This window comes from Dromiciops gliroides, chromosome 1 (assembly GCF_019393635.1).
Source record: "Dromiciops gliroides isolate mDroGli1 chromosome 1, mDroGli1.pri, whole genome shotgun sequence".
NCBI classification, from domain to species: domain Eukaryota; kingdom Metazoa; phylum Chordata; class Mammalia; order Microbiotheria; family Microbiotheriidae; genus Dromiciops; species Dromiciops gliroides.
The window spans coordinates 753,075,590-753,100,559 of record NC_057861.1 but is presented as its reverse complement, the minus strand read 5'-3'; the positions used below and the strand labels follow the sequence as shown (position 1 = coordinate 753,100,559).

The following is a 24,970-nucleotide window of genomic DNA, read 5'->3' as shown; positions in this document are numbered from 1 at the left end:
AGGATGTTGGACTAACAGGTCCCTCAACTTTTAGTACCCTAGTCCATCATCTATAAAATGAGACCATCAAGGTGCCAAGCTCTGTGATTTTGTGGACACAGGAAGGAAGGCCCATCCCCAGGTCTGATCCCTCTGCCTGACAGTCTACGAGGGATGCTCCCCAGAGGGATGGTCCTTTGCCTGGGGATTCTGAGATGCCAGTGTCGGCACACCTGGCTGGTTCAAATGCCCCCAGGGGAAGCTGAGATTGAAGGGGAGTCACCACAGAGGGTTAATCCAGGGAAGAACTCCTCTGAACATCCCCTCCCTCCTCAGCCCTACCCCTACCCTTTCTGCCCTTCCTCCTGCCCACCCCTGCCTGTTCCGAGCACCATCAGGGTAGGAAGTCTGTTTCACTGTTCTTTGCTTACTAGCCCAGTGCTAGGCATGGATTAGGTGATCAAGGAAGGATTGTGGACCGATCTGTATCCCCCATCCACAACAGGTCTAGGCTCCTTGAGATCAGGGAATTCTTACTTTTGTTGCAATGCACACAGTAGGGGCTTAATAAATGCTTGTTGATTGACTGAACCCTTCTTGAAGGTCTGCTCTGCCTGGCTAAGGGTGCCTGAGCTCCTCTGGGATGTGAGAAGGCCAAATTCTGCTCACCAAACAGCCTGACTGACCTAATTTCTATTCTGAAGAACAATGACCTGCGTATTTGTCCTTGAGCTAAAATCTAACCCCTCCCCAGTGTGAATGATGACTACTTTCCTTCTGGGAATTTGACACGACTGCCAACTCCTGCCTTCCAAGAAAGACCCTTATGGAGAAGCATTAGGTTCAGTCTGCCAAGATGCTATTTCCAAGGCTGAGAGATGTCAAGGTCAGGAGACACCAGGGGTCCCTGAGAGAGCTACATGGGTCCAACCCTGAAAGGAGTGGGGAGGAGGCAGTCTGGCCTGCCAGGGGAGGCTTTTCATTTCTTATCTGAGGTCCTCCTCACGGCCTTCCTGTCCCCAATCCACCTGTATACCAAGCAGTCATCCTGGTGCATAATTAATGCTGGATTCACAATCCTTTTGCCTATGAAAGACTCCAATTGGTAGCAGGTTTTTTGGTGAAAACCAGCCGCAATTCCGTTGCTCCTGCTAATGATCCCTTAGGAGCAAGTCAGCCCTTGGAATCCCTGCAGACAGCTCTCAGTGTCATCTTGGCTAACCACGCCCACCTCCGTCAGCCAATCCTTGTGTGACAAGGGATACAAGACCTTTCACCATCCTCTGCCCTCAGCTTATCAAGATCCTTGCCAGAGTCCTGGTGCCCACAAGTGGGCCCGGGACTGCCGAGGAGGTTGGACTAGGGCCAGGGAAGCAAGGCTAAGACTTCCTTTTCTATTCCTAGGGACTATGCCTCTCTCTCTGTGGCCCAAGGCAGAAATCTTCTTCAGCTGTCATATCTCATGCTTGCAATCCATTAACCCCACCCCCAACTCCCACCCCCGATCTTTTTTTAGACAAACTGCTGCCTGATCTGGCCTTTGCCAACTTTGACCTATGGAATCTGATCGTTTTAGATCTGGGTGCAAGACTGGATCTTTGGGAATTTTCCGCTCAGTGCTCTATAGTGCCTGCCAAGTCTTTGGGCATCCTGACGGGAACCCAGGCTATTCCTCCCAGGTGGAGGCCACCTTCAAATGGGATGAGTGTGTCAAAAGGACAGGGCTGAGCGCAGAGTCATGGGGCATCTCGGTGGAGACCCCCTGCGAAGGTAACCCTCAACCATTCAACCCTGAGCCATTTGGGACCAGCCATTCATGTTCCAGAACCACACAGGTCTCTTCTTGCCTAGTCTGCTGCTTTCTGTGTTCTTACTTTTCCATGCAAGGATAGTATGAGATACTTGAGCAAAGGCACCGATCAAAGCTGAGTAACCTGTAACGACAACACCCCCTGACTGGTCAGAAAAGGAAATGAGGCTCTCTGGGTAGGACTGGCCCTTGATCAAACACCTCAGCATTTCCATGTTCAATTACTGTCCTTCAAAGAGTCCATTTCTGAAAATGGCAACAGACCTGTTGCCTCATTCCCATTTCCCATGATCTTTCAAACGTCACTGACTCCTTCCAATCTTCCACTGTCGGAATCTTTCCCATTCTTTCTGAATCAGGAGCCGTCACCTCCGGCAAGTCTTCCCCAATACCTCCCAGCATTCCAGCTGAGCCCCGTCTCTTTCCTCAGAATTCTCAGAGCGGTTAGGCAGGACGACTTGACACATCTCAATTCCTGGGCCTCAGTTTCCTCAGGTACCAAAAAAAGGCCATCTCTCGGCCTGGAGGGGGGCACACTGTCCAGTAATGGCTCAAGTCGGGGGTGTCCTTTGGGCTATCTGGCGAAAGTCTGTCTCTCTGGGCCTCAGTTTCCTCATTTGTAATAATTTCAATCAGTTTCATCTGGCTTTAAAACCTTCCCTTGAAGAGTGCCCATTTAGGCTACTCTTTGGACCCTCACAACAATACTCTGACCCCATTTCAAGGGTCACCAAATCTTCAGTGTCTGAGGCAGTATCTGTCCTCAGGCCTTCCTAGCTCCAAGTGCAGGAATCTCTCCACTGGACCACCCAGCCCCTTCCCCTGATCTTACAAAGTCCCAAAGGCAAACCGCCTTCACTTACCTGTTGGTCAATTAAAGGGAATCAAACTAATTTCGATAACGGGTTTGCAAGTATCTTGGGGTGGGGAGGGGGGGAGGGGAATGGGGAGAGGAGCGGGCCTGGCCTCGAGCCAAGGACGCACCTGCTGGGGCCGGGGCTCTAATGGGCACTTTCCCTCTCTGCAGATAAATGTGCCCTACCTGCTCGGAGCTGGCCTAGGTCCAAGGACAGTTAGAGACGCTTCCTGCGCGGGCCAGGGAACAAGCATTTATTAATCGCCTGCACTGTGCCAGGCGCTGGGCTAAGCGCTTTACAAATATTATCTCCTGTGATGAGGGCAGGGACCCGGGAGGCGGCGGGAGACGCAAGGCTGGCATAGGACTCCCCTGCTCTTCCCTTCTTCCTTCCTGTGCCTGGCCCTGGCCGATTACAACAGGAGAAGGGGCCCAGGTTAGCGAGCCCCGGAAACATTTTGGGAGGCGCTGCCCCCCTTCCCTGCCAGGCACTCTCCTCCCCTCCCCATCCCTGCCAAGGAACCCCTACTCCAGAACCCCCTTCCCTGCCAGGCCCCACCTCTTCCTCTCTTTTCCCCTCCCCCTCCCACTGTGCCAGGGAACCCCTTCCCCAGGGCCCCCTCCTCCTCTGTGCCCACGTCCCCCAGCACCCCTTTCTCTGCCAGCCCCCCTCTCTTTCCCCTCCTCCTGTCCCCCTCTCCCAACCTTTCCCCCACTGCTAGTCCCCGTCCTACCCGCACCCCCACCTCCTCCCTTCCTCCCAGCCCCCGCTCTCCCCCTCCTGTCCCCCCGCCCTCACCGCGCTCTCTGAGCCGGCCCGCTCTGTCAGTCCAGAACTCCTGGCTCCCAGCTGGACTCTCCTGCGGACAGTCCGGGAGACCGGGCGCGGAGGGGGCGGTCAGGGGGCGGGTCCGGCCCAGATAAACTTTAACGGCTGCGCCCTCGCGGGCGGGCCCCCACCCCCATCCCGGGGGCCTGACAGACACCGCCCCTCCCACGCCTCCGAGGCCCAGGGAGGACAAAGGGCGGCCGAACGCGCTGTCCCATTACGCCTCCGTGACCCTCCCGCCTTTAGCCGCGGGTTCGAATCCCGATCCCATAGTTGCTCGTCGCTACCCCACGCATGGCATGGACCCAGTGCTACAAGGGCCCTCTGGGGCCATCGAGTCCGCCCCAACCACCGCCCTCATTTTACAGAGCAGGAAACTTGAGGCCCAGAGAGGGCATGCACACCTGAGTGCGCACCTGGATGCGAGGTGGGGGGCTGCGGGCACGGTACGGGCACGCCAGCACAGGATAGGGGACGGCAGGAGGGGCTCCAGAGTTCCTGTCCCGCCCCTCCCAGTCTGGCCCAACCCCATGGGCAGAGACGCGGGAGGGCGGGGTCCTGGGCGGGACCGGGCAGCGGGAGCAGCCAAAAAGCTCGGCAGCCTGGCTGGTATCCTGCATCAGCTGGTGCGTCCCGTCTGTCCAGTCCATCCTCAGAGATGCTATCAGGGCTGCCCTCCCTGCTAGGCTTGGCCGTGCTGTGGCTGAGCAGCGTCGTCCCCCGGGGCCTCTCAGAGCAGGTAAGCCCCTCCTCCCTCCGGCGCCTTCCTGCCTCTAGGCAGCTGGAGCCGACAGCCCCTCGGTTCCCACCTCCGCGCTCCTGACTCCCTCCCGGCTTGGGCAGATGCTGTCACCGTTGCAATGTCTAGTGCGCCTAAGTCCTCCCTATCCCCAGAGCGTAGAGCAGTCAGACCACAGAAGTCGTCCCTTGTCCGAAGCACACAGGTTGTGCCCTGTCCATTCCCTCATCCATCTGTGCCCCCGGTCCATGGCGTTCAGGGTTTGCTGAGCTCCTGGAAGGTGCCCAAGGGAGGGATGCCCCGAGGGAGAAAACCCGAAGGATCTCGACATTGGAAGGACACTCGAAGACTCATTGGTCCAGGCGGCAGTAGTGGAGAGCGAGCGGGAGTGAAAGGGAGCATCAGCCGTCCCAACCTGTGTTCGGCTCTCCCTGTGTGACCACCCTGGGCAAGCCCCTTTCCTTCTCTGAGCTTGGACAATCCTGCGGTTGGACTCTGTCCTTTAAAGTCCTTACCAACCCTGACCCCTGGAACTCGGAGTTCCCTGGAGAATGGGGGTGGGAGACGAACACACACACACACACACACACACACACACACACACACACACACACACACACACAGACCCCTACCTCTAGGTCAGCACGGGGCCCTGAGGATCCTCTCACAGCATCCCGGATTCCAACCTTCGAGAGACCTTAGAGGCTGTTTGATACACCCCCCCCCTCCTTTTACAGAGGAGGACACTGAGGCACAGAGAAGGACCCAGGTTCCTGAACCCCAGAGGTCTGGCCTTGGGGCAGGGGTGCAGCGCCCTAGCTTTAAGAAAATTCTAGCAGTATTTCCCTTATCAGATGCTGTGGACACAGGGAAGGTTTCTGGTTGGGCTCTCCAGCAATTTGACCTTGGGAAGTCATTTCTTCCTTTGTAAAAGCTAAGTGGAGGCTTCTAGTCCTAAATCCGTGGTCCTAAGATCCCAGGATCTGATCCGTAACAATAGCTGACATCTATACAACACATTGAGGTTTGCAAAGTGCCTTATATCCCATTGTCTCCTGGGGGACCATGTACCTTGGAGCTCTTGGCCAAGTAATCTCTCTTCTCTGGGCCCAGTTGTCACCGTTTGTAAAATGAAGATTCCCAAAGAGGTGTGGGGAGGTGCTGGGCTCTGCCTTAAGTGGGGAGTCAGGCTGAGTCTGTCAGATAAGATTCAGAGGGGATTCTCGTTCAGATCTGAGTTTGATTAAACTGCTGCTAAGGCGCCCTCCCTCCACACCAGGGAACCCCCCTGCCACCCCCTACCCTTCCAGGGGATCCCCCCAAGTCTCTCTGTGCCAGGTCTGCTTAGGGTCTCTTCTACTTCTCTAATTCTCTGATTCTGGGCCTAAATGTATTCCACCACCCCTTCCACCTAGAATAGCTGTCAATGACACATTGGCACACCACCCCAGCCCAGCCCTGGAGATGCCTTTTAAAGTTTTCTGGGTAGTTACAGGAGGAAAGAGTGGTCAGTCTGCAAACATTTCAAAAGCAGACACAATGTGCTAGGCACCAGGGATACAAAGAAAAATAAACCCGGGTCTTTGCCTGCCAGAGCTCATAAGTACAGAGTAGGACACAGCCTCAGAACCCAGCCCACCCCAAGGGCCCGGATGGGGCCCTGGTTCTCAGCTTGATAATGAAGCCCCTCCCAGGCCCTGCCCGACGTTTCTACTATTTGGGTACAGGGACAGAGGCATAGGGATATGGCTTGGCAGTGTAGATTTAGGCTGAGGACCTGGCACTGAATCTTGGCATTTTCTCCCACCAAGAGAAAGGCTCCCTCTCTACACCTGCCTCTCTAGCTGTGCTCCAGCCCAGTCTTCAGCAGGGGGCCTTTCTCAGTGCCTGCAGCTGCTGATTGCTGCCTTCCCCTCTGGGATAATCTCCCAACTATCTACTTGGTAGGTGTCAATATACACAGCTCAGAATGTGAGCTTGGTCCTTGAGGGCAGCAGCTGTCTTGGCCCCTCCACTTAGCACGGTGCTTGGCCCAAATCAATGACCACGATTATTAATTAGGAAGGTTATGATGGCTAGCACTCCTGTAGCACCTCCTACATGGGCCAGGCACTGTGCTAAACCTTTTATAAATATTCTCATCGTTGTCGTCATCACACAGTGATCGCCCACCAGACAGCTGAGTATCTGAGTGTGTGATGGACAGGCTGGGAGAGAGGGCTGCCCCTGGGCCTGTGTTTATTTCCTGGGCTTTGTGGTTACAGCGCTGGCTTCCTGAGAGAAGCCTTGCCTCCTGGCACCTTTTAAAAGGTAAATCAGAGTCCTTTCTCCTCTATCAGAGGACAGAAGCATTGGGCCTCTAAGAGGCCCACAACCTCTCCAGAACTGGCCGAGCAGGCCCATTTCTTTTAAAAAGCCACACCAAAAAAAAAAAAAAAATAGCTAACACGTCCCACCCTTTTAAGGGCAAGGTGGATCGAGGTCACTTGGTGTGATGGGATTCATCATGCTGGGCTAGTGCTGAAGCCACCAAGCAGAGAAAGGAGGTTAGAGGTTCTCGGATCCCCTCCTCTCGTTTTATAGATGGGGAAGCTAAAGCTCACACAGAGTAAACAGCTGAGCTAGGATTTGAACTCAAGTCCCCTAAGTCCAAATTTGGCGCTCAGTCCAAGCCTGACCCTGATTCCGATGCAGCCGGGTCGGTGACAGCTTCGCTGGCAGAGGTAACTGGGGACACTTTAGTTTAGAAATCAGAGTGATGATCGGGGACACACATCCAAGATACCAATATATCTTCAAAAGCTTTTTCTCAAAGGCAAATGCTCTTGGCTGAGGGAGAAGGGAGAGTCGTAGGTTTTATTGGGAGCCATTCACCCCAGGAAATCTCTGAGGACTATGGAAGGACCATCCGGAGGGCGTGGCCAGTCAGGGCTGGGTCACAGGTGGACTCCTGGGGGGAGGGAAGTTTCATTGACAGGACAGTCAATAAGGGAGTTGGGTGGGTGAGAATTGGGGACTCTACTTGACTGCCCAGAAGCCCCAGAAAGAGAAGAGTTTGGCTCCCTAGCTCTCTCACCCAGGCTCAGAGGTGGGTTTGAAACAAGGAGATAAGGCTGGCATGAAGCTTACTGACCCTGGAGGCACCTGTGGAAGCTAAGTGTGTCAGGGTGGGGCCAGCAAATGGGGGCGGGGTCATCAGGCCAGGTTGCCCCCCCCTTCCTTCCTCCCCCCCCCCCAGCTTTTGTGTCCTCACAACCCCGGAACATGAGTAGCTGAGCCCGAGGATGCAGGTTCGAGTCTCAAGACAAGGGCATTTCAAGGCTCGAAGGGACCTCTGGTCTGGCCCACACCTGTTCTGCCTCGGCTGCCTTCTGACTGTGTGGCAGGACCTGGCACCACAGTGAGAGCCAGAATGGGGAAGACCCAGGTCCTCTGGACAAGTCGCCTAAACCCCTCACAGCCCTCTCGGATGCCCCTCCCCTCTGAGACAAGGCGTAAGGCAGGTGCTGACCTGAATCCATAAGGGAGTTTCTTTGCAGGCAGGTCTTCTATCAATGGAATCAAGGGTCTGGTCCCTGTCTCTCCCTGCACATCCCCCTCCACCCTGTTCTGAAAACTGATAGCCAGTCACGGTCTTTGGCTTTAACTGTTCACCCAGCTGACTTTGCTAAAATTTATCACGGGAAAAAACTTAACTTTCCAGCGTAAAAAAAAAAAAAAGTTCCCATTGTAAAAGACCCTTTGAGTGCCTGGAAGTCAGGCTGTGATGGAGAGGCAGGAAGCATGTGGACAAGCAGAGGGATCTGAACCTTGTATGAGAAAGACCGACCTCAGACACTCAGCTGTGTGACCCTGAGCTGGTTCCTTAACTTCTTGGTGCCTTGGCTTTCTTCTCTGTAAAATGGGGGAGCTGGACTCTATGACCTCCAAGGTCATTCCTCAGACTTGCCTCAGAGTCAATAGAAGTCACTGATTCATTGATTCATTCAACAAACATTCTAAAGGCAGCTGCCCTGCCATGTGCCAAGGATTGTGTGCAAAGCAGATCTGGGTCAGATTGGGCACCACTAGGATTTGTCTTTTTTTGGTGATTGATGCTTGGTTTCTTTCTTTCTTCCTTTTTTTCTTGCAGTCTATGAAATGTTTTCCTGAGATGGGTAAGTCAGTAACTACGTCCTGTGGAAATCCTGGCTGTGGCTGTGACATGTGGAGAGAAACCAGAGCAAAGAGAGAAATCCCAGAACCGAGGCATTAATTCGGGAGCCCATTAGGAGGATGAGTTTCCATCCTGGGATGACTTTCAAAAATTATTTTTAATTAGAAGCTTAATATCTATCCTTAAAACAACCCATCAAATACAGAAACTCGATTAAGCACAGAATGAACAGATTAAAGTCCAAATTCTAGTTTAATTTGCCTAAAGGAAAACTATGTATGGAAATGTGAACAAAACACTCCAGACTCTTATTTGCATCCGGGGCCCTTTGGGCTCTTTTTGTCTCAATACTTTTCAAATCTTATCATGCCTCTTTGCCTTGTCTTTCATGGCCCAGCTGGCCTGTATATATGTGGTCACTGCATCTTCTGGTTCTCTGCACACTGGCTCCCCTGCTGATCAGCATCTCCCTATTGCTTTGGGCTCTTAAGACCTGTCGCTGTTTATGCCAAAGCAGTATTCTGTAGCACTCACATGCAGGGCCCTGGTCACTCCGCACAGAGGTGGGTGGATGCTTTACAGAAGGCTGAGCTAGGATTTCCTAAAGGGCCCTTTGGTCTTCTGTTCATTGTTAATTCATTTCTGTTGAATTGATAAGAATTGCTAACACTTGTCGAGGACTTTATACACAGGATCTCATTCAATGCTCACCACCACCCCGGGAGGGAGCTAGGTGCCGTTCTCATTTCCATTTTACAGAGGAGATAACTGAGTCAGGCAGGGGTGAGGTGCCTTGCTCAGGTGAATGTCTGGGCCTGGCTTTGAGCTCGGATCTTGCAACCCTCTCTCCACCCCACTGTCCCATGTATATAGATAAATACAGACAGAATCAATTCAAAATGACTCTAAGAGAACACTTGGGGGACGTGGCTGTGTCTGCGTGGAGGGGACCAGCAGTGGGGAGGATCGGGTTGTACTGAGGTTGAACTCCAGACCGGTGAAACACTGAACCCTAAACCGTGGGACGTTGTGGATACGGGTGAGTCACAGGGTTTAGAGATAAGGAAACTGAGGCCTCAGGCAGTCAAGTGACTTGGCTAAGGTCATGCGGGAAGTGAATAATGTTTGGTTGACAGCCGCCTCTTCTCCAACGCTCCCTACCTCTGTGACCTTAACCAAATCACTTAGACCTCCTGAGTCTTTGTTTCCTTGTCTGTAAAAAGGGGATAATTACAGATTTGGAATTTGAAGGGACCTCAGGGGACATCGAGTCTAACTCCTTTATTTTACAGAGGAGGAAACTGAGGCAGAGAGAGGTTGTGTGATTAATAGGTGTCACCCAGCTAGTGTGAGGAGCATGATTAGAACTCAGATCTTCCTGACTCGAAGTCCACTACTGAGGGGCAGCTAGGTGGCTCAGTGGATAAAGTGCTGGCCCTGCATTCAGGAGGACCTGAGTTCAAATCTGGTCTCAGACCAGACATTTACTAGCCGTGTGACCCTGGGCAAGTCACTTAACCCTCATTGCCCCCCCACCAAAAAAAAAAAAAAAAGAGAGAGAGAAAGAAATGGACAATGTGGAAATCCAGTACTCCATCCACTCGGCCACCTGGCCGCCGCCATTAATACTTGCACTACCTGTAGTATCTTATTGGGCCTTATGGTGCCATCTCTTCATGTTGTTATTCCAAGGTCCATCTGCAGAGTGGATGGTGAGAAACGATCTGACTCCAGGAGGGTTGCAGACCCTCCATGTGGATCCCGTTGCCATCCCCGAGACCAATTTGGAGGAAGTCCTTTTGAACATAAGCTGGACACTCAAGCGAGATGGTGAGTGTGGGATGCAGGGACGGTGGAAGCAAGGCCAGCAATGTGCATCCCTGCTCTATGGAAGTCTCTAAGATGGCAGGTCCACTGTCATCAGCCAAAGCGAGCAAAAAAAAAAAAAAATACCCCTGGCAACTGGAAAGCGTGTAAGGTTCCAAAAGAGGAGGTAGGCAAATGGCCTCGGGATTTCTTGTGACCGATGGCCACGATGCCCATGCTGCTGGTGGCTTTTCACCACCCAGCACTGAGCCTGCCCTCTATGGTATGAATCCCTTGGGGAATCTCGTCTGTGGACCCCTCCTGGTACGCAGTGCCTGGGGCACAGTCAGGTGACAAAGCCCGCTCTAACCTATTGCCCTCTGAGATGATCACACCAAACTCTGTGAAGTCCACTGGAGTAGGGGATGCCTCGTCTTCGCATATGTCCATCTGTGTCCAGGGCTTTCCACGCTAAGGTTATCTTCTCTCCACTCAAGTACTTCTCTTCTCTATTCTCATCCCTATAGTGTGATTCCCCTATTAGAGGGTAAACACCTTGAAGGCAGGGACTGTTTTCAGTTTTACTTTGTTGTATCCTTGGGGCTTAGCGCATTCTCTGGAACATATTAATCACTTTACAAAATGTTGGTTGGTTGTCAATTGATGTTTTCCTTGACGTTCTTCTCTTTCCCCATTGCTTCTAGGCAGCATCAAGATGCTAAAGGCCACCAAGATCTGTGTGGACGGAAAAGGCCGATTCTCATCCTACAGCTGTGTGAGATGCAATTACACAAAAGCATTTCACAATCAAACCCCACCCAATGGCAGAAAAGTAAGAAAAAAAAAAACCCTCAGAGTGTATTTTAGCGCTGAGTGGAGTAGGTCAGATAATTTGGTCACTTCCAGGGGTAACTGCTGGAATCTGTGGGCAGCCTCCTACCATGGAGAGCCTGGCCATGATTTGGGCTCTCTCTCACTTATCTGGTTTGCTGCCCCAGTCTCTGGTAGAACCCAGAAAGTCCAGTAGTTGATATTTCCTCAGTGGTGGCACCCCATTCCTTTTACAAGCACATAGATTCACAAGGCTTCAAACTTAGACCAGGTTTTACTTACACAGTAAAAGGTGCAGAAATCTATTTTAATCCCACAAAAGTTCCTTCCGACTCACCCTTTCCCTTGCTCCATGCCCCATTTTCCCTTGCTTCTCCTCTTTGTCTCTGACAATTCATGGCATTTCAGGCCATACATTTTGTTCTGTCCCTTGCCTGGATGGATAGAAACTTGACATGTGACTTGATGACTTTCAGCCATGGATCAGAAATTGAAAATCAATGTCCAAAAAAGATCGTTTATTTGTGAATTTCACAGGACCACAGCCATTCAGCGATGAATTGTTTTGTCTTTTAGTGGGAGTTTCATTACATTGGATTCCCTATAAAGCCAGAAACCTCTTATTTCATAAGGGCCCATAATATCCCACCTGCAAACATGAATGAAGATACCACAGCCATATCTGTGAAATTCATCTCCCCAGGTAAGGTGGATCCCTTCCTCTCACTCTTGTCTGGGATAGCTTTCATTGTATTTGTAATTCTCAAAAACAGAATTTCTAGGCAATCATCTATCTTGTTTCAGGCAGGCAGTCAAGCATTTACTCTATGCTTACTGTATGCCAAGCACCATGCTTAGCACACTGGATAAAAAGGCAAAAACAAAGTCCCCGCCCTCAAGAAATCCATTCTAATGAGAGAAACAACATGTGAACATGGTGCAGTTGTTATTCTTTGGGAACACTTGGGCTTCAGGACAATCACTAGCTTAGTTTTTAAAATTAGCTTTTATTGTCCTCCTTTGTTTATACATCTAAATGTCCCTCTCTATCTCTTATTCTTCCTCTCCTTTCCAAAGCAGCTCATACGACAAAGATTTTTTTTGAGGGAAAAAATGAGCAAAACCAATCAATACATTAAAAACATCAACCAGGCAATATGCACAGTGTTCTCTCCATGGACGCTCTCCCTGAAAACACACATCTCATTGCTGAGGCCAACCTGGTGAGCTTTCCAATCCATCTTCAAGGAGAGCTACTCAAAACTTCTCAGTCTTACCAAACCCCCTCCCATTCTCTGTTCCTCCCATCTCAGAGTTAGAAGTGTCCCCCTTTCTTAAGATGAATCTCTCTATTCCATCCCTTCCCATGTCTCTTGGGGCCCTGCTGCGGTAAGTACCCCATCCTCTCTGGCCTTAAGTTGGCATTCCCTACTGTCTCTTGTTCTCTGCTTACAAACAGGTCCAAGTGTCCCTAACCTACAGAAATCTTTCTCCTTAACTGCTCCCAGCCCTGCCCTCCTTCCTTTTTAGAGAAGTCATCACCCAGTGATTCCATTCCCTGACTCCCTACTCCTGATTCATCCCCTCACTCAGGCTTCTGTTCCCACCACCAAAATTCAGTATGCATTTAGCGTGGTGGCAAGGATATGAAGACAAGAATGAAAAATCTCTGTCCTCGAGATTACACTCTAATGGAGACCGTGCTGCCTGCTCTCTCCCAAGGCACCAGTCATCTCTTAGTCACCTGTTCCAGGGGCCTCCCTGACCTCTCTCCAGCACGTGATGTTGGGGAGCATCTGTCTGTTGGCTTGGAGACACGATGCCCTCTTGATTCTTCAGCTCTTCATCCTGTTCCCAAATCCTGAAGGTGGGAAGTTCCCCCAGATGGTCTTTGACATTCTCTTCTCTTCCTTGGCAATCCCATTCACATCCATGATTTCTGTTCTCCCCAGTTAGGCAGAGAGTTGACTGACCTTCATCCCTGACTTCTTGCCTCTGGGACACCCCACACTCAGCATCATCTCCTGACCCAGCTCATTTCCTTTCCTTTTAAACCTGCTCCTTCCTTTGACTTGCCCGCTTTGGTCAGTATGGTTGACCCTTGTCCCTCCCAGGTGGGTGGGCCATTGGCTGTCTCTCAGATCTTTCCTCTCTCTAGTCCCACAGCTTCAACCTGCCCATGGCCCCTCCTCACCTGACCAGTGTTCCTGACTCTACTTCCCCTCTCTCTAGTTGGTCCACAGGGTGGGCTGCTGCAACTCACCTGCCTCATTCATAGGTCTGGGCATATCAGTTCTCTGCATGAAATCTTCAGTTGTTTAGCTAAAGCTGTTCTACCCTCTTAATAAGGATAGTAATAATAACCACAGTCGCGGGCATTCATGTGGCACTACGTGCCAGGGACTGTGCTAAGTGCTTTTACAATTATCATCTCATTTAACCCTTATGACATCTCTGGGTCAGTGCTATTATCTCCCCATCTTACAGATGAGGAAACTGAGGCAAAAAGAAGTTAAGTGACTTGCCCAGGGTCACACAGCTCAGACATTTCAGAGGCAGGATGTGACCTGGTGGGTCTTTCTGATTCCAGGCTCTATCCACTGCAGCACCACCTAGTTGTCCCCTACCTTTGCCCCCATCTTGCCTCCCTCTACCTTTCTAGCTTCAGGTCATATGACTCCTTGGTTCATGCCCCCACACTAGCATAATGCTTGGCACACTGTACATGCTTACCACATCTGATTGGGCCATACTGGCCCAGAGGTTTATTGTGTATTTTGACCCTTTGTGTCTGTCATTTCCCCTACAGGAGGGCAGGCTAAGGTCAGTATCTCCCCCTTAAATTGAAAGGTTGACCCTCAGGTGCACATGTCAGGAGGCATTTCCCAAGCACCTACAAATGCCAGGTACATGGTGGTGGGCAAACAGACAAGAGTGATGCAGCTCCTGTCCTCAATTGGCTCAGAATCTTTTAGGAAAAACAGTCGCCACCATCTTTAGAAATGTAGCCTGGAGCCCGGAGCTGCCCCAGGAGGCTGGGCTGGATCCTGGGGGCCTGATCCAGAAGGAGCCTGCATTCTCCCTCCCCTGCCCTGCTGACGGCTGAGAAGATGGCTTGGGTCATTCTCATGGAGGGATTGAGAGCCAAGGTAGAGGAATGTCCTGGCCCCCCTTCTGAGGCAGGGTCTAAGCCAGGATGGTCTCAGTCTATGGGCTGACCGCACAAAAGCTCATTTGGAAATGAGGCTGGCTGGCTGCCTGCTGCCCCTCCCCCTCTCCTATTCTGGGCCTCTGATTTGCATGGCACCAGGGCCTTCACTCGGTGCAGGCACATTAATCTCCTTCCTTGGCTTGGTGTTGAACTTTAACTGCTGTATTTAAATTCAATGGCCCAGCTTCTGGCTTTCATTATGGGTCTTCATCAATCCTGAGAGTGTTGGGGCAGGGAGGGGGAGGGGAAGGCCAAGGGAGAAAGAAGTCTTGGGATAAAATGTAAAACACTTAATTTCACCTTATTAGGCTGCCAAGAGCCAGTGATGAAATACACAAAAAAGTGCCAGGAATATGGTGAGTACGGGGCTTCTGGGGAAGGGGGCACACTGGAGACCTGAGTTCAAATCCGGCCTCAGATCCTTACTAGCTGGGGGACCCTGGGCACATCATTTGATGTCTACCTCAGTTTTACCATTTGTAAAATGAAAGGGTTGATAAGATGGCCATATGTCACCTTTCAGCTTCAGACACTTACTAGGTGTGTGAGCCTGGAGAAGTCACTTAATCACTGCCTGTCTCAGTTTCCCCATCTGAAGAATGGGGATCATACTGAGATCATATTTTTCAAATGCTTAGCCAACCTTAAAGTGCCATATAAATGTTAGTATTTAACTTTCTCAGCCTCAGTTCCCTCCTCTGTAGAAGGGGGATAAGCTTTCCACAAGCCAGCCCTATGGGGCTGCTGTGAGCCAAGTTTTTGTAGAACTTTTGTGGGCCTTGGAAGTGGGGTGATTCCTAAGGTGTCCAGTGGGGTTCTGGCCCCACAATCAGATTCTTAGTTCTGTTTCTGGGCAGTGTCGCTGAACTGGGCACAAAGCAGCCTGAACTAAGGCCCGTTCTACGGCCACACCCTTCGGGTTCCCAGAAGGGAACCATGGGCTTGATTTGCAATTCACATGAATAAAGCCACGGTGACGCTCACAGTGGGTGACGCTCACAGTGGGGAGCCTGTGCCAGGGGAGGTTTGGGGTTTGTGCTGTTTCCTCATCGACACACGGCGTCCACTGAGCGAGCTAGACGAGGTCAGGCCGGTCGCTGGCCACCTTCCTTAATGTCCCAGTGCCCCCAAAGTGCCGGCATGAATGCCTACTGCCACCTCTTCCTCTGAGACATGAAGCCAGGTTCCAAAGTACAGTGGAAGGAGCTCTGAGTTTGCAGCCAGAGGACCTGAGCTCAAATACTGATTCTGCTCCTTCCCGCCTGTGTAACCCAGGGCAATGCCCTTCCCTTCTCCGGGCCTCAGTCTCCTCCCCTGTAGAATGAGGTAGTCGGACTCAGCGGTCTTTGAGGGCCCTTCTGGGTCTACACCTGTGAGCTGACGCCTCCCTCAGTGTGGAAGCCGCTGCAGGGAAGAATGGTCTTTGGTACCTTTGACCACAGGAGCTTCCAAATGGAAGGTACCCATAGAGACTCTCCCATCAAACCCATTTCTTTCACTGAGGAGAAAGCAGGCAAGTGACTTGCTCATGGTTGTGTAGCAGGATACTGGACAAGACAGGTCTTGGTGGGGGGGAGGCAATGCCTTCTCCGGTGTGCTTGGCTTCCTTCTGGGGAAGTCAGAACTTCTCCTGGCCAACAGTGAAGATGATCCCAGAGCCTTTGAGTATGGGGCATTCGCTTCTGTGGAGGGAAGACTTGGCATCAGGCTGAGTTGGTGACCTCTTCCTTTCCCATCTTGGAATAACCCACAGGGAGCCTGTGGAGCCCAAACATCACCGCATGTCAGAAGGAGAAGAGTGTGGAGGTGAATTTTAGCACCAGCAGCCTGGGGTTCAGATACACAGTCCTGATTGAGAATGACGATATCCTCATGGCCACAGACATCTTGGAGGTACCTCCTTCGCTTCTCCCCGGGCTCGGCCCTTTCCCTTTGCAGCCTCTCCTCCTCTTCCTCCTCCTCCTCCTCGCTTATCTCAGAAAAGGGAGAAGGCCAGACCCCAATATAAGCTGGACAGGGCCCAGGCCTGAGTGTCTCAGGCCTGAATGGATCAGTTCTGTTTTATCAAAGGCTTTTGTTTCTTAAGCCACCAGCATTTCCCTGAATACTCCCTTCCTTGGAATAAGGACAAACAAGTGAACAAAACCAAGTGGCCGTTGATCAGCATAAGAACCTGCCTTCACAATCCTTTGATGGAGGGAGCGAGGATTTCATTCTCCATCCTCTAGGACCCAGATCCCTCATGCCAATGGGGTTGAGTTCACCCCTTCCTTTACATCATGTTCCCCCGGTTCTCCTTTCGTCACTTTACCGTTCTTGAGTCTCTGAATCCCTGTTTGCTGGCTCTTGAGGCACAAGAATGTTCTCGTTTCCTCAGACCTTATTTTGTTCAGTCAGATCCCTGGGGCCCTAACTTTGCTCCTGATGTTTTGGCTTTCCCCAGAAAGCCCAAGCCCTGTTGGTTAGATGAGAGCACTTGAAATGTCCTTATTGAAGGTTCTGTCTCTAAGGGGCTTAGCCCAGTGCTAGGCACAGAGTAGGCAGGTTGTCCGACTGCTCCAAAGGACTGATTACTGGGGTCTGCCCCAGGAAGGCTCCCTGGGAAGGATTCCCCGATGGCTCTTGTGCCAGCAGTGTGCTGGGCATCTGTGACCTGGGTGCCATGGTCCGTGAGGAGTGGGTGTGTGGCAGCAGAGATGGGTCACTGACAGCCGAGGCTTCCCCCTCCTCGGAGCCCATCGGTCTCCCGTGTAACCAGGGCTGTTCTTTCCATCAGCTGAACCAGAGCCGGGTTTCTGTGGCCATCCCAGTGACGGCGGAGGAAGGGAAAGGGGCTGTGGTACAGGTAACTAAGCCTTCCCTGGCTTGTTTTCCATCCTCCTCCCCCCCCCCCCCCAGTGAATTCAGCTGCAGACAGCACTCGTCCCATGCTCCCTCTCTTGCTCAGCTCTCCTTTGTGAAGCACCTAGGTCAAGCTGCCTGGTTGTTGTCCCCTTGAATGGGCAGGAGCGGGGAGAAAGGGGGGGTTAAAGGGGGCAGATGGTCCACACTGACTCCACCTCTCTAGTATCTGGTGGAGTCAACAAAGCTGCTGCCTTTGTTTGTGAATAGGTGTGAGGCCGGAGTGTGTGACACATTGGGGTCCAGCTTCATGTCCTGACACACCTGCCCAGTCACTGGGGGGCGGGGCGGGGTTCCCCAGAGTGAAAAACAACCTGGAGCCCCACAGGGACTCAGAAAGTTGGAGAATCCCTAAAAGTCAGACCACTCGATTCTGTGCCCTGAGGCCGGTAGGTCCCTTAGCTTCCTTATCTGTTTAATGAAGGTAATAATAATAACAGACCTAGCTTTTTCTGAAAATAAGTCTGCACCTCAATTGCTCTTACACAAGGTGGGGTGGAGGCCTGCCCTCCCATCAGCCCCTGGTCCCGAAAGGGAGTGAGCGCCCACTCTCCTGGCCAGCTCAGGAGAGGGGACGATGAACTCTGACACTCCGCTCCTTGGGGGAGAGTCTCTACCTGAGTGCCAGCCATCTTGTAATAGACAACGAATCTTAGGCACCGCGGATGGACGAAGCCATCTTGATTTTCAGCATCTTTCCAGGGTTGACTGCCCAGCCCAGGATACAGACTCTCAAGTCAATGTGGGCGAGCCTTGAAGGCCCAATGCTGGAGACATTAAAGGAGAGGCCTTATCTGGCTTGCTCAGCACCCTAAAAAGCACGGGGCCTTCTCAGCTGACTGGGGCTGCTCCTCCCACACAGACTGTTCCCCTCATTAGAACATGAGCACCTTGAGAACAGGGGCCAGCTGACTTGACACTTTCCCAAGCTCTTTCCTGGCACTCAGGACACTGGATCCTCAGAGCAGCCCCATGAGGCAGATCCGGTCCTGGCCCCATCACTCACTATATGTGTGAACCTGATCCTCAGTTTCATTTCTAAAATGAAGACGATAATAACTCCACAGACCCTCTCACCAAGTTGTCATGAGAATCGGAGGGGCTCGTGTGGAGGGGTATGCAGGGGTCCGCTTCTGGGTCACTGCTAGGGCAAATCTTTATTATCCAGTAAAACTGAAATTGTTGTCTTCACTATGTCCATAAGGAAACTGAGACCCAGAGAACCTAAACCATTTTCCATGGGAAAATGGCCATCTGACAACACCAAGTGAGACATTCTTGAACTGCCTAAGTTCCTGTTAAATTTCAGGTTGTTTTTCATTTGCTGAATCTCCACGGGGCAGCAGCTGGGCAGGTATGATGCATGATGTGGCCGAGGACAGTTCACCAGAGTCCATGAAACATCTTAAAAATGATTAGCCTAAGTCAAAAAAAGGCCTCTACCAGGATTGGTCTGAGAAGACATGTTTACTAATAGGAAGTAATTTATTTAAAAAAACCCCAAAACCCAAATTAAAAATTTTAGTGATGGCAGGGTGGGGGGCAGATAGACCAGAAAGCTTTAGGCACTTGGTAAATGGGAAGTTTTTTTGATTGTTGGCCAAAAGAGGTGGTTTTATTTCATTTGTTCATTCTTCATATATTGCTCGGTGGAGGCACACAAGACCAGAGTGTTGGTGTGCTGGAAGAACATAAGCTCTTTGAGGGCAAGCACCGCATCATATTTCTCTCGGTATTCCCAGCTCCCAGTATATCTGCTTATTGGGTCGGATTGATCTGCGTTTTTCAGATAAAGAGTCAGAATTAGGGACTCGGGCAGCATATAGATCTACACCTTGGGTGTCAGAGCTGGAAGGAACTCGGATCTCGTCTGTGACATTCTCTCTCTCTCTCTCTCTGGACCTTGGTTTCCTTTCTTGTAAAAAAGAGGAGACTGGGCTACTCTGACTCTTAAGGAAAGGTGAGGGGCCAGTGGAGGAGATATAGGTAATGGTGGAATGTGGCCCCAATATCCAGAAACAAACACAACCACCTTATTTTTCCCAGATAATTCCTTATTTCTCTACATGCAACAATGACTGCACACGGCACAGAGGAACTATATTCAGCTGCCCAGAAATCATCAACCCAGGAGGCTCGAGTAAGTGTCTAATGATTTTCCCAGGTCCTTTTTTTTTTAATTGCATGACTGAGTGCTACTTTTTTAACTCTAAGTCACAGTTGCTTCACCGTGCTAGAGGGAAGTATACTGTATAAAAGGGGTTCAGGGAACTCTGTTGCCCTTCTGGCTTCAACAGCTCAAGCTCTCAGAGTGCCTGGCTTTGGAGAACTTACTTAGCGTCTAATTAGTTAAAATCACAGGAAAAGGCCAACAAAGCCGGCATAAGGACAAGGGGGGTGAGATGCATCCTGGCGGAAGGGATGGAGTGAGAAGGGTGTTTCCATCTTATTCCATTTGCTTCTTCTGGCCTCAAATGGGAACTGATGAGCTCCTCCCAGCACCATTAAGATCCCAGAGTGAGCCTGGTCCTCAGAAAGGCCCCCTCGATTGTGTTCTGGTGCCAGGGAGATTCTGTCCTGGGTATGCAGCTGGGGAAGAGGGAAAGGACCTTCAGAGATAAACCCTATTTAATGCAGTTGTGGTTCTGCTTCTTTTGTTAGACAACAGCCAACCAAGGAGTCACCGGCTGTTCCTTATTCTCCCCACTCTGAGTGTGGCCGTGTGGGTGTTAGCAGTTGGACTCTATCTTCTCTGGAGGCACGGTAAGGGCTTGCACACCTCCTCTGTGACCTGGCAGCATCGGTGGAAATGCGATGGGATCGGCACGGGTGACAGCTTGAGCCCCAGCCCTGCCCCACGCCAGTTCTCCCACACACACTCCTACACCCAGCACCTGTATCTGACTTCTGTGTTCCCTCAGGATCCCTTCTAAAAGGCCAAACATTAATGGCTATGGCAAGTGCGGAATCTTGGGAATGGCCTTTTGTGGTGATGTTGTGGGACTCTAATGATCGTCCTGACGATCAGATGCCCCAAAGCGGTCCCAGCTGTCAAGGGCGGAGGAAGAGATCGTTTCTGTGTTCTTTTCTATCCCTGACATTGGCATGCTTGTCCATGAACGTGCAAGGACGGCGTTTGTATGGAGGGAGAATCTCTCACGTAGCTCACGGGTCCTGGATATACTGACAAACTGACACACGGTGTGTCTACTCAGTCATCTCATCTCCTCAGAGCCCCCCAGCACAGGAGAGAGAGGCATAAATACACGTAAATGTTTAAGAAGCCTTTTCTAACACTGCTTCTCCCCTGAAGTCTCCCCAAGGCCTCTTAGTAGCAGGCAAATGATCCTGAGGTTTTGCTGCCTATACTAGAAAACACAAGTTGCTGGTCCTATGAAGCTGACCCATCCACAGAGAAGGGAATACTGAGAGAGAGAGAGAGAGAGAGAGAGACAGAGACAGAGACAGAGACAGAGAGACAGACAGACAGACAGAGACAGAGACAGAGAGAGAGAGACAGACAGACAGACAGACAGAGACAGAGACAGAGAGAGAAACAGACAGAGACAGAGACAGAGAGGGAAGGTACGGGGCTATTTCAGTAAAGGGCTTTTAATCTGTGGAGTTATTCCAGTAGAAGGATGGCATCTGGCCCATGGTCCTTCTCCCGTCTATTTCTGTAATACAGAGGGTGGAATCCCATTACACAGAGCTCTGGGGTTTAGACGGATGACCGGCTGCTATGATGGAGGAAGGTGGAGAGATGGCGCCACCTCCTGGCCCACGGAGGGATAACCACCGAGCCTGAAACTTAAACTGCTGCTCAGCCCACTTTAAGAGGCGCTTTGGGCTGTTGTTGGGGCTCTTTAGGCCAAAGCCCCCCTTTTGTCCAGAGTGACAAGCCCTTCAAAATCAGCACCCCTCTCTCCAAACCTGGTGCTGGCCCTTCTGCAAGCACTACATCACTCCTCGTGTTCATACACTTTAGAAAGGGGGAGTAAGGTAAAAAAAAAAAAAGTTTCAATTAACTTGAATTGGATTCTTCTATAAGTTGTCAGTTGAGTTTACTGCTGATTAAAATGGTCCAAAACGAGTTAGAATTTTATCTTATTTTAGACCCTTAGAAACTCTGGGGGCGGCTAGGTGGCGCAGTGGATAGAGTTCTGGCCCTGGAGTCAGGAGGACCTGAGTTCAAATCCAGCCTCAGACACTTGACACTTACTAGCTGTGTGTGACCTTGGGCAAGTCACTTAACTCCAATTGCCTCACTAAAAATAAATAAATAACATTTAAAGGAAAAAAAAAGAAAGGAAGAAACTCTGGCTGGTCCTTGCTGTGCGTATCTATGCTAGCAGGAAGAGGATCCTGTTTTCTTTATGACTGGCTCCCACCTAGATTCTGTCCGGTCTACTGAAAAAAAAAAAGAGGGAGACCTTGGCTAAAAACTCCCTCTCATCTGATCCCAGAAGCAATTTTTATGTCAAAATGAATGTTAGTTGTCATTGTTCTCTTCACCCTCTATTTGAGGGACTCCAGATAGAAATGGTGCTGGGCCAGGTCAGGAATCCAACAATTCTTTTATGTTGAATATGTGGCCAATTGTTGCACAGGTGAATAAAACAACAACTTCTGGTGACTGGATACAAGCTCCTGTTCTAGGGGTTCCTCAAAAGCATCGTCAATACAGTTCTTTTTTGGCGGGGGTGGGGTGGGAGTGGTGGCAATGAGGGTTAAGTGACTTGCCCAGGGTCACACAGCTAGTAAGTATAAAGTGTGAGGTCAGATTTGAATTCAGGTCCTCCTGAATCCAGGGCCGGTGCTTTATCTATTACACCACTTAGCTGCCCCCATCAATACAGTTCTGTTGGCAGATGGGATGATAATGATCTGTGTGCTTCCCCCTCTTCCCATGCACTTCTGATTTGTTCTGCTTGGCCTCCATTCTTTTTTTTTTTTTTTGATGAGGCAATTGGGGTTAAGTGACTTGCCCAGGGTCACACAACCAGTAATGTTGTTGTTATGTTATATGTCTGAGGCCGGATTTGAACTCAGGTCCTGCTAACTCCAGGGCCAGTGCTCTATCCACTGTGCCACCTAGCTGCCCCATAGCCTCTATTCTGAGAGCTTTTCACTCCACAGAGGGTTGAGGTAATGAGGATTTGTATGGCGACAGCTGTTAAAATGTTGGTCACGTCCAGGCAATTGGAGGGGCCAGTTTTGTCTGTAATGAAGTTGCTCTCCTTTTGCTAAGTTATGTGTTGGCTCTCGAGGATCTTTCGGGGTTTACATTTGTGGCCCCTGTTAGTTGATGAAGACTAAAGGGGTGTTCCTGAGGTGAGGAGAGGTGTGGCAGAATGGCTGGGATGTGATGACAGCTCACCCCAACCCTGTGAGGCAGGTGCAGAGTCCGTGATCCCAAAGGGCCCCTGCCTGATGACACTGAAGGAAGACACCTTCTTAGCATCCCCTTCTATCGGCCTCTCCCAGCTAATGAGTGCATTGCTTGTCTTCTGTTCCCAGACAAGGTCAAGAAGAACCTTTTCCACAAGCCCACGCTGCTTCGACCCATTAAGGTGCTTGTTGTGTACCACCCCCATGTCTGCTTCTACCACACCATCTGCGACTTTGCTGAGTACCTGCAGGGTCACTGCAGGAGTGACGTCATCCTCGACCAGTGGCAGAAGAGGAAGATAGCGGACATGGGCCTTGTCTTGTGGCTCACGACCCAGAAGAAGGAGGCGGCCAAGGTTGTGTTCCTCTTCTCCAGCCCCACGGGCTCCTGTGACAGCTCCTGTAACCCCAGTGTGGGCAGGCACAGAGAGGGCTCCCAAGACCTCTTTGCTCTCGCATTCAACCTTTTCTGTAGTGACCTGAGAAGCCAAGTTTCCTTGGATAAGTACCTGGTTGTCTTGCTCGGGGAGGCTGCCTTGGATGAGGATCACAGTGCTCTCAGCGTCTGTCCCACATACCAGCTCATGAAGGACGCCAACCCCTTCTGCAAAGACCTCCTCACCGTCTAGCCCCGGGGACCTGCTGCACACCTCAGGGCGAGCTCGTGCCAGCTAATCATCCCCATGCTGCTTCAAGGAGACAAATGACCAAGGGACCAGGAAGAACAGGGCACACTTCAGGAAGCAGAGGGGAAAACCATTCAAGAGCTTCCCTTGTGGTGGCACAAACACTAAGTGAAATGGAGCCATCGTTCAGTAACACCTCAGCCCTACTGGAAGGAGAATGTGCGGCCAGCTTCTGGGGGGTGCCAGGAAACAGGGAGGGAGAGGAAGGCAAACATTTAGAGCTCTGTAGAGCAGGCCATGTATTTTTAGCCACAGAAGCATTTGCTAAGCGTGTAAAACTTCTCTTGGCTGATCCTCACGACTTGGAAGTGACTATTTCTGCTCCTTTTCCACAAATGTACATAAAGAGTGACTGATTACTTCAAAGGAACATTTATTGAACACCTGCTATATGCAAATTACTGTGTAATGGGGATGAGGGGATATATCATGGTCTTGAAAGCCACACTAAGAAACCAACCAGGGGATAATCTGCAGCTTGACAAAGTAACAACATAATTCATTTGGAAGAACAAGAGGTTGAGAATCTCGAAGGAAACAATTTTAAAGAAATTCAAGTAAAATTGGAAAATATATTAGAATAAAAGGGGATTTACACTTTTAGATCTCAAATGAGAAGATGTAAAGCAGCAGAGGAGCAGATCAGCAAAACAGCCTAGATGAGGTCGAATGAGAAACAAGGGAACCTAAACTATGCCATGGGTTCAAAAAACTACGAATGTAGATTACCCGGGGGAAGAATTTCCTATTTGACAAGAAATGCTGAAAAACTAGAAAGGCATTTGAGAGGAAATGGGCTCAGATCACTGACACACCATATACCACAACATGCTCAAACAAGATAAAGAACCGTAATATTTAAATATTAAAGTTCCCACCGTGAAAATCCCCGAAGAGAACCAGATCAGGGACCTTACACGGACTATGAGATCATAAAAGACCACATAGACCACTCTGATGATGTGAAAGTTTAAAGTTCTTGTGTTAACAAAGTACAACTAGGAAGCTATTGATTTGGAGGAAAAAACCAAACCAACCCTTCTCAATCAGTGATCTCAGACAAAGGTCTGACGTCCCAGATATAGAGGAAGCTAATACAGACGTGTGGTTGACGGAGAGGAATAAGCAATCCTCTAAAGAGCTGTAAATCACTGACAACCATGTGAAAGACTGCTCCAGATCACTAAGAATCAATTAAAACCAGTCTCAGGTTCCCCTTGTACCCAGGAAACTGGCAAAGATTAAAATGGCCCAACCTTTCTGAAGAGCAACTGGGGATGATGCGTCGTCTGTCCCCTCCTGCCCCGAGATACGGCCACTTAGCATGGGATGGGAAGGGGTCAAGATACACAAAATCCCTTACACTTGGAAACATTCACAGCAGTAGCAAAGAAATGGCAGCAGAGTGGATGCCCAAGGACCAGGAAATGGCCAAGTCAGCAGGTTCCCATAGAATGGGTGAAACATGAGAGAAGCACAGACTCACACGGGCTGATGCAGGGCAGTGGATGGTGGACCACAGAAACAACACAGAGCAGTGCAAACAGAAAGAACGACAGTGACAAAACCTGAACCCTCCACAGCTGTCCGGTCCATGCTGGGCCCCAAGGAAGCGAGGGGCTGGGGAGCTTGGCCGAGCTCTTTGGGTATTCTTTACTTCTTATATTGAGGTCTCTGAGTATGAGAGCAGGGAAGGATACATTCAGGAACGAAGGTGATGTTTAAAAAAGGTATCAATAAAAAGTTTTTTCCTTTTTTAAAATTAATTTTGAACT

General features: G+C 50.5%; 2 protein-coding genes across 4 annotated transcripts in view; one reads left to right on the top strand and one right to left on the bottom strand.

Annotated features, from left to right (window-relative positions):
* CHDH (choline dehydrogenase) overlaps window positions 1-5,343 on the bottom strand; it is a 39,359-nt gene extending 34,016 nt beyond the window's left edge. The window contains exon 1 of one of the 3 annotated variants that reach the window (XM_043979676.1): window positions 5,285-5,343. The gene's annotated coding sequence lies outside the window, so the exon portion shown is untranslated. Of the gene's footprint in view, window positions 1-3,444; window positions 3,826-3,878; window positions 3,926-5,284 lie in introns of those variants that run through there. The other 2 variants (XM_043979677.1, XM_043979675.1) reach the window with 2 other exon arrangements.
* Window positions 4,064-23,233, top strand: IL17RB (interleukin 17 receptor B). Its single transcript, XM_043979679.1, has 11 exons — window positions 4,064-4,213; window positions 8,346-8,370; window positions 10,062-10,199; window positions 10,880-11,007; window positions 11,583-11,709; window positions 14,526-14,573; window positions 15,971-16,110; window positions 16,994-17,062; window positions 19,165-19,258; window positions 19,780-19,881; window positions 22,639-23,233. Exons 1-11 carry the CDS (start codon window positions 4,133-4,135, stop codon window positions 23,136-23,138), a joined length of 1,452 nt encoding a protein of 483 aa, XP_043835614.1. The 5' UTR covers window positions 4,064-4,132; the 3' UTR covers window positions 23,139-23,233.
* The last annotated feature ends 1,737 nt before the right edge of the window (window positions 23,234-24,970 follow it).

Excerpts from the sequence above, each read along its gene's own strand:
- IL17RB (XM_043979679.1), top strand. The coding sequence starts at position 4,133 with ATGCTATCAGGGCTGCCCTCCCTGCTAGGCTTGGCCGTGCTGTGGCTG. Across the intron at positions 16,111-16,993 it reads TGGCCACAGACATCTTGGAG|CTGAACCAGAGCCGGGTTTC; the intron begins GTACCTCCTTCG and ends TCTTTCCATCAG. Across the intron at positions 17,063-19,164 it reads GGAAAGGGGCTGTGGTACAG|ATAATTCCTTATTTCTCTAC; the intron begins GTAACTAAGCCT and ends TATTTTTCCCAG.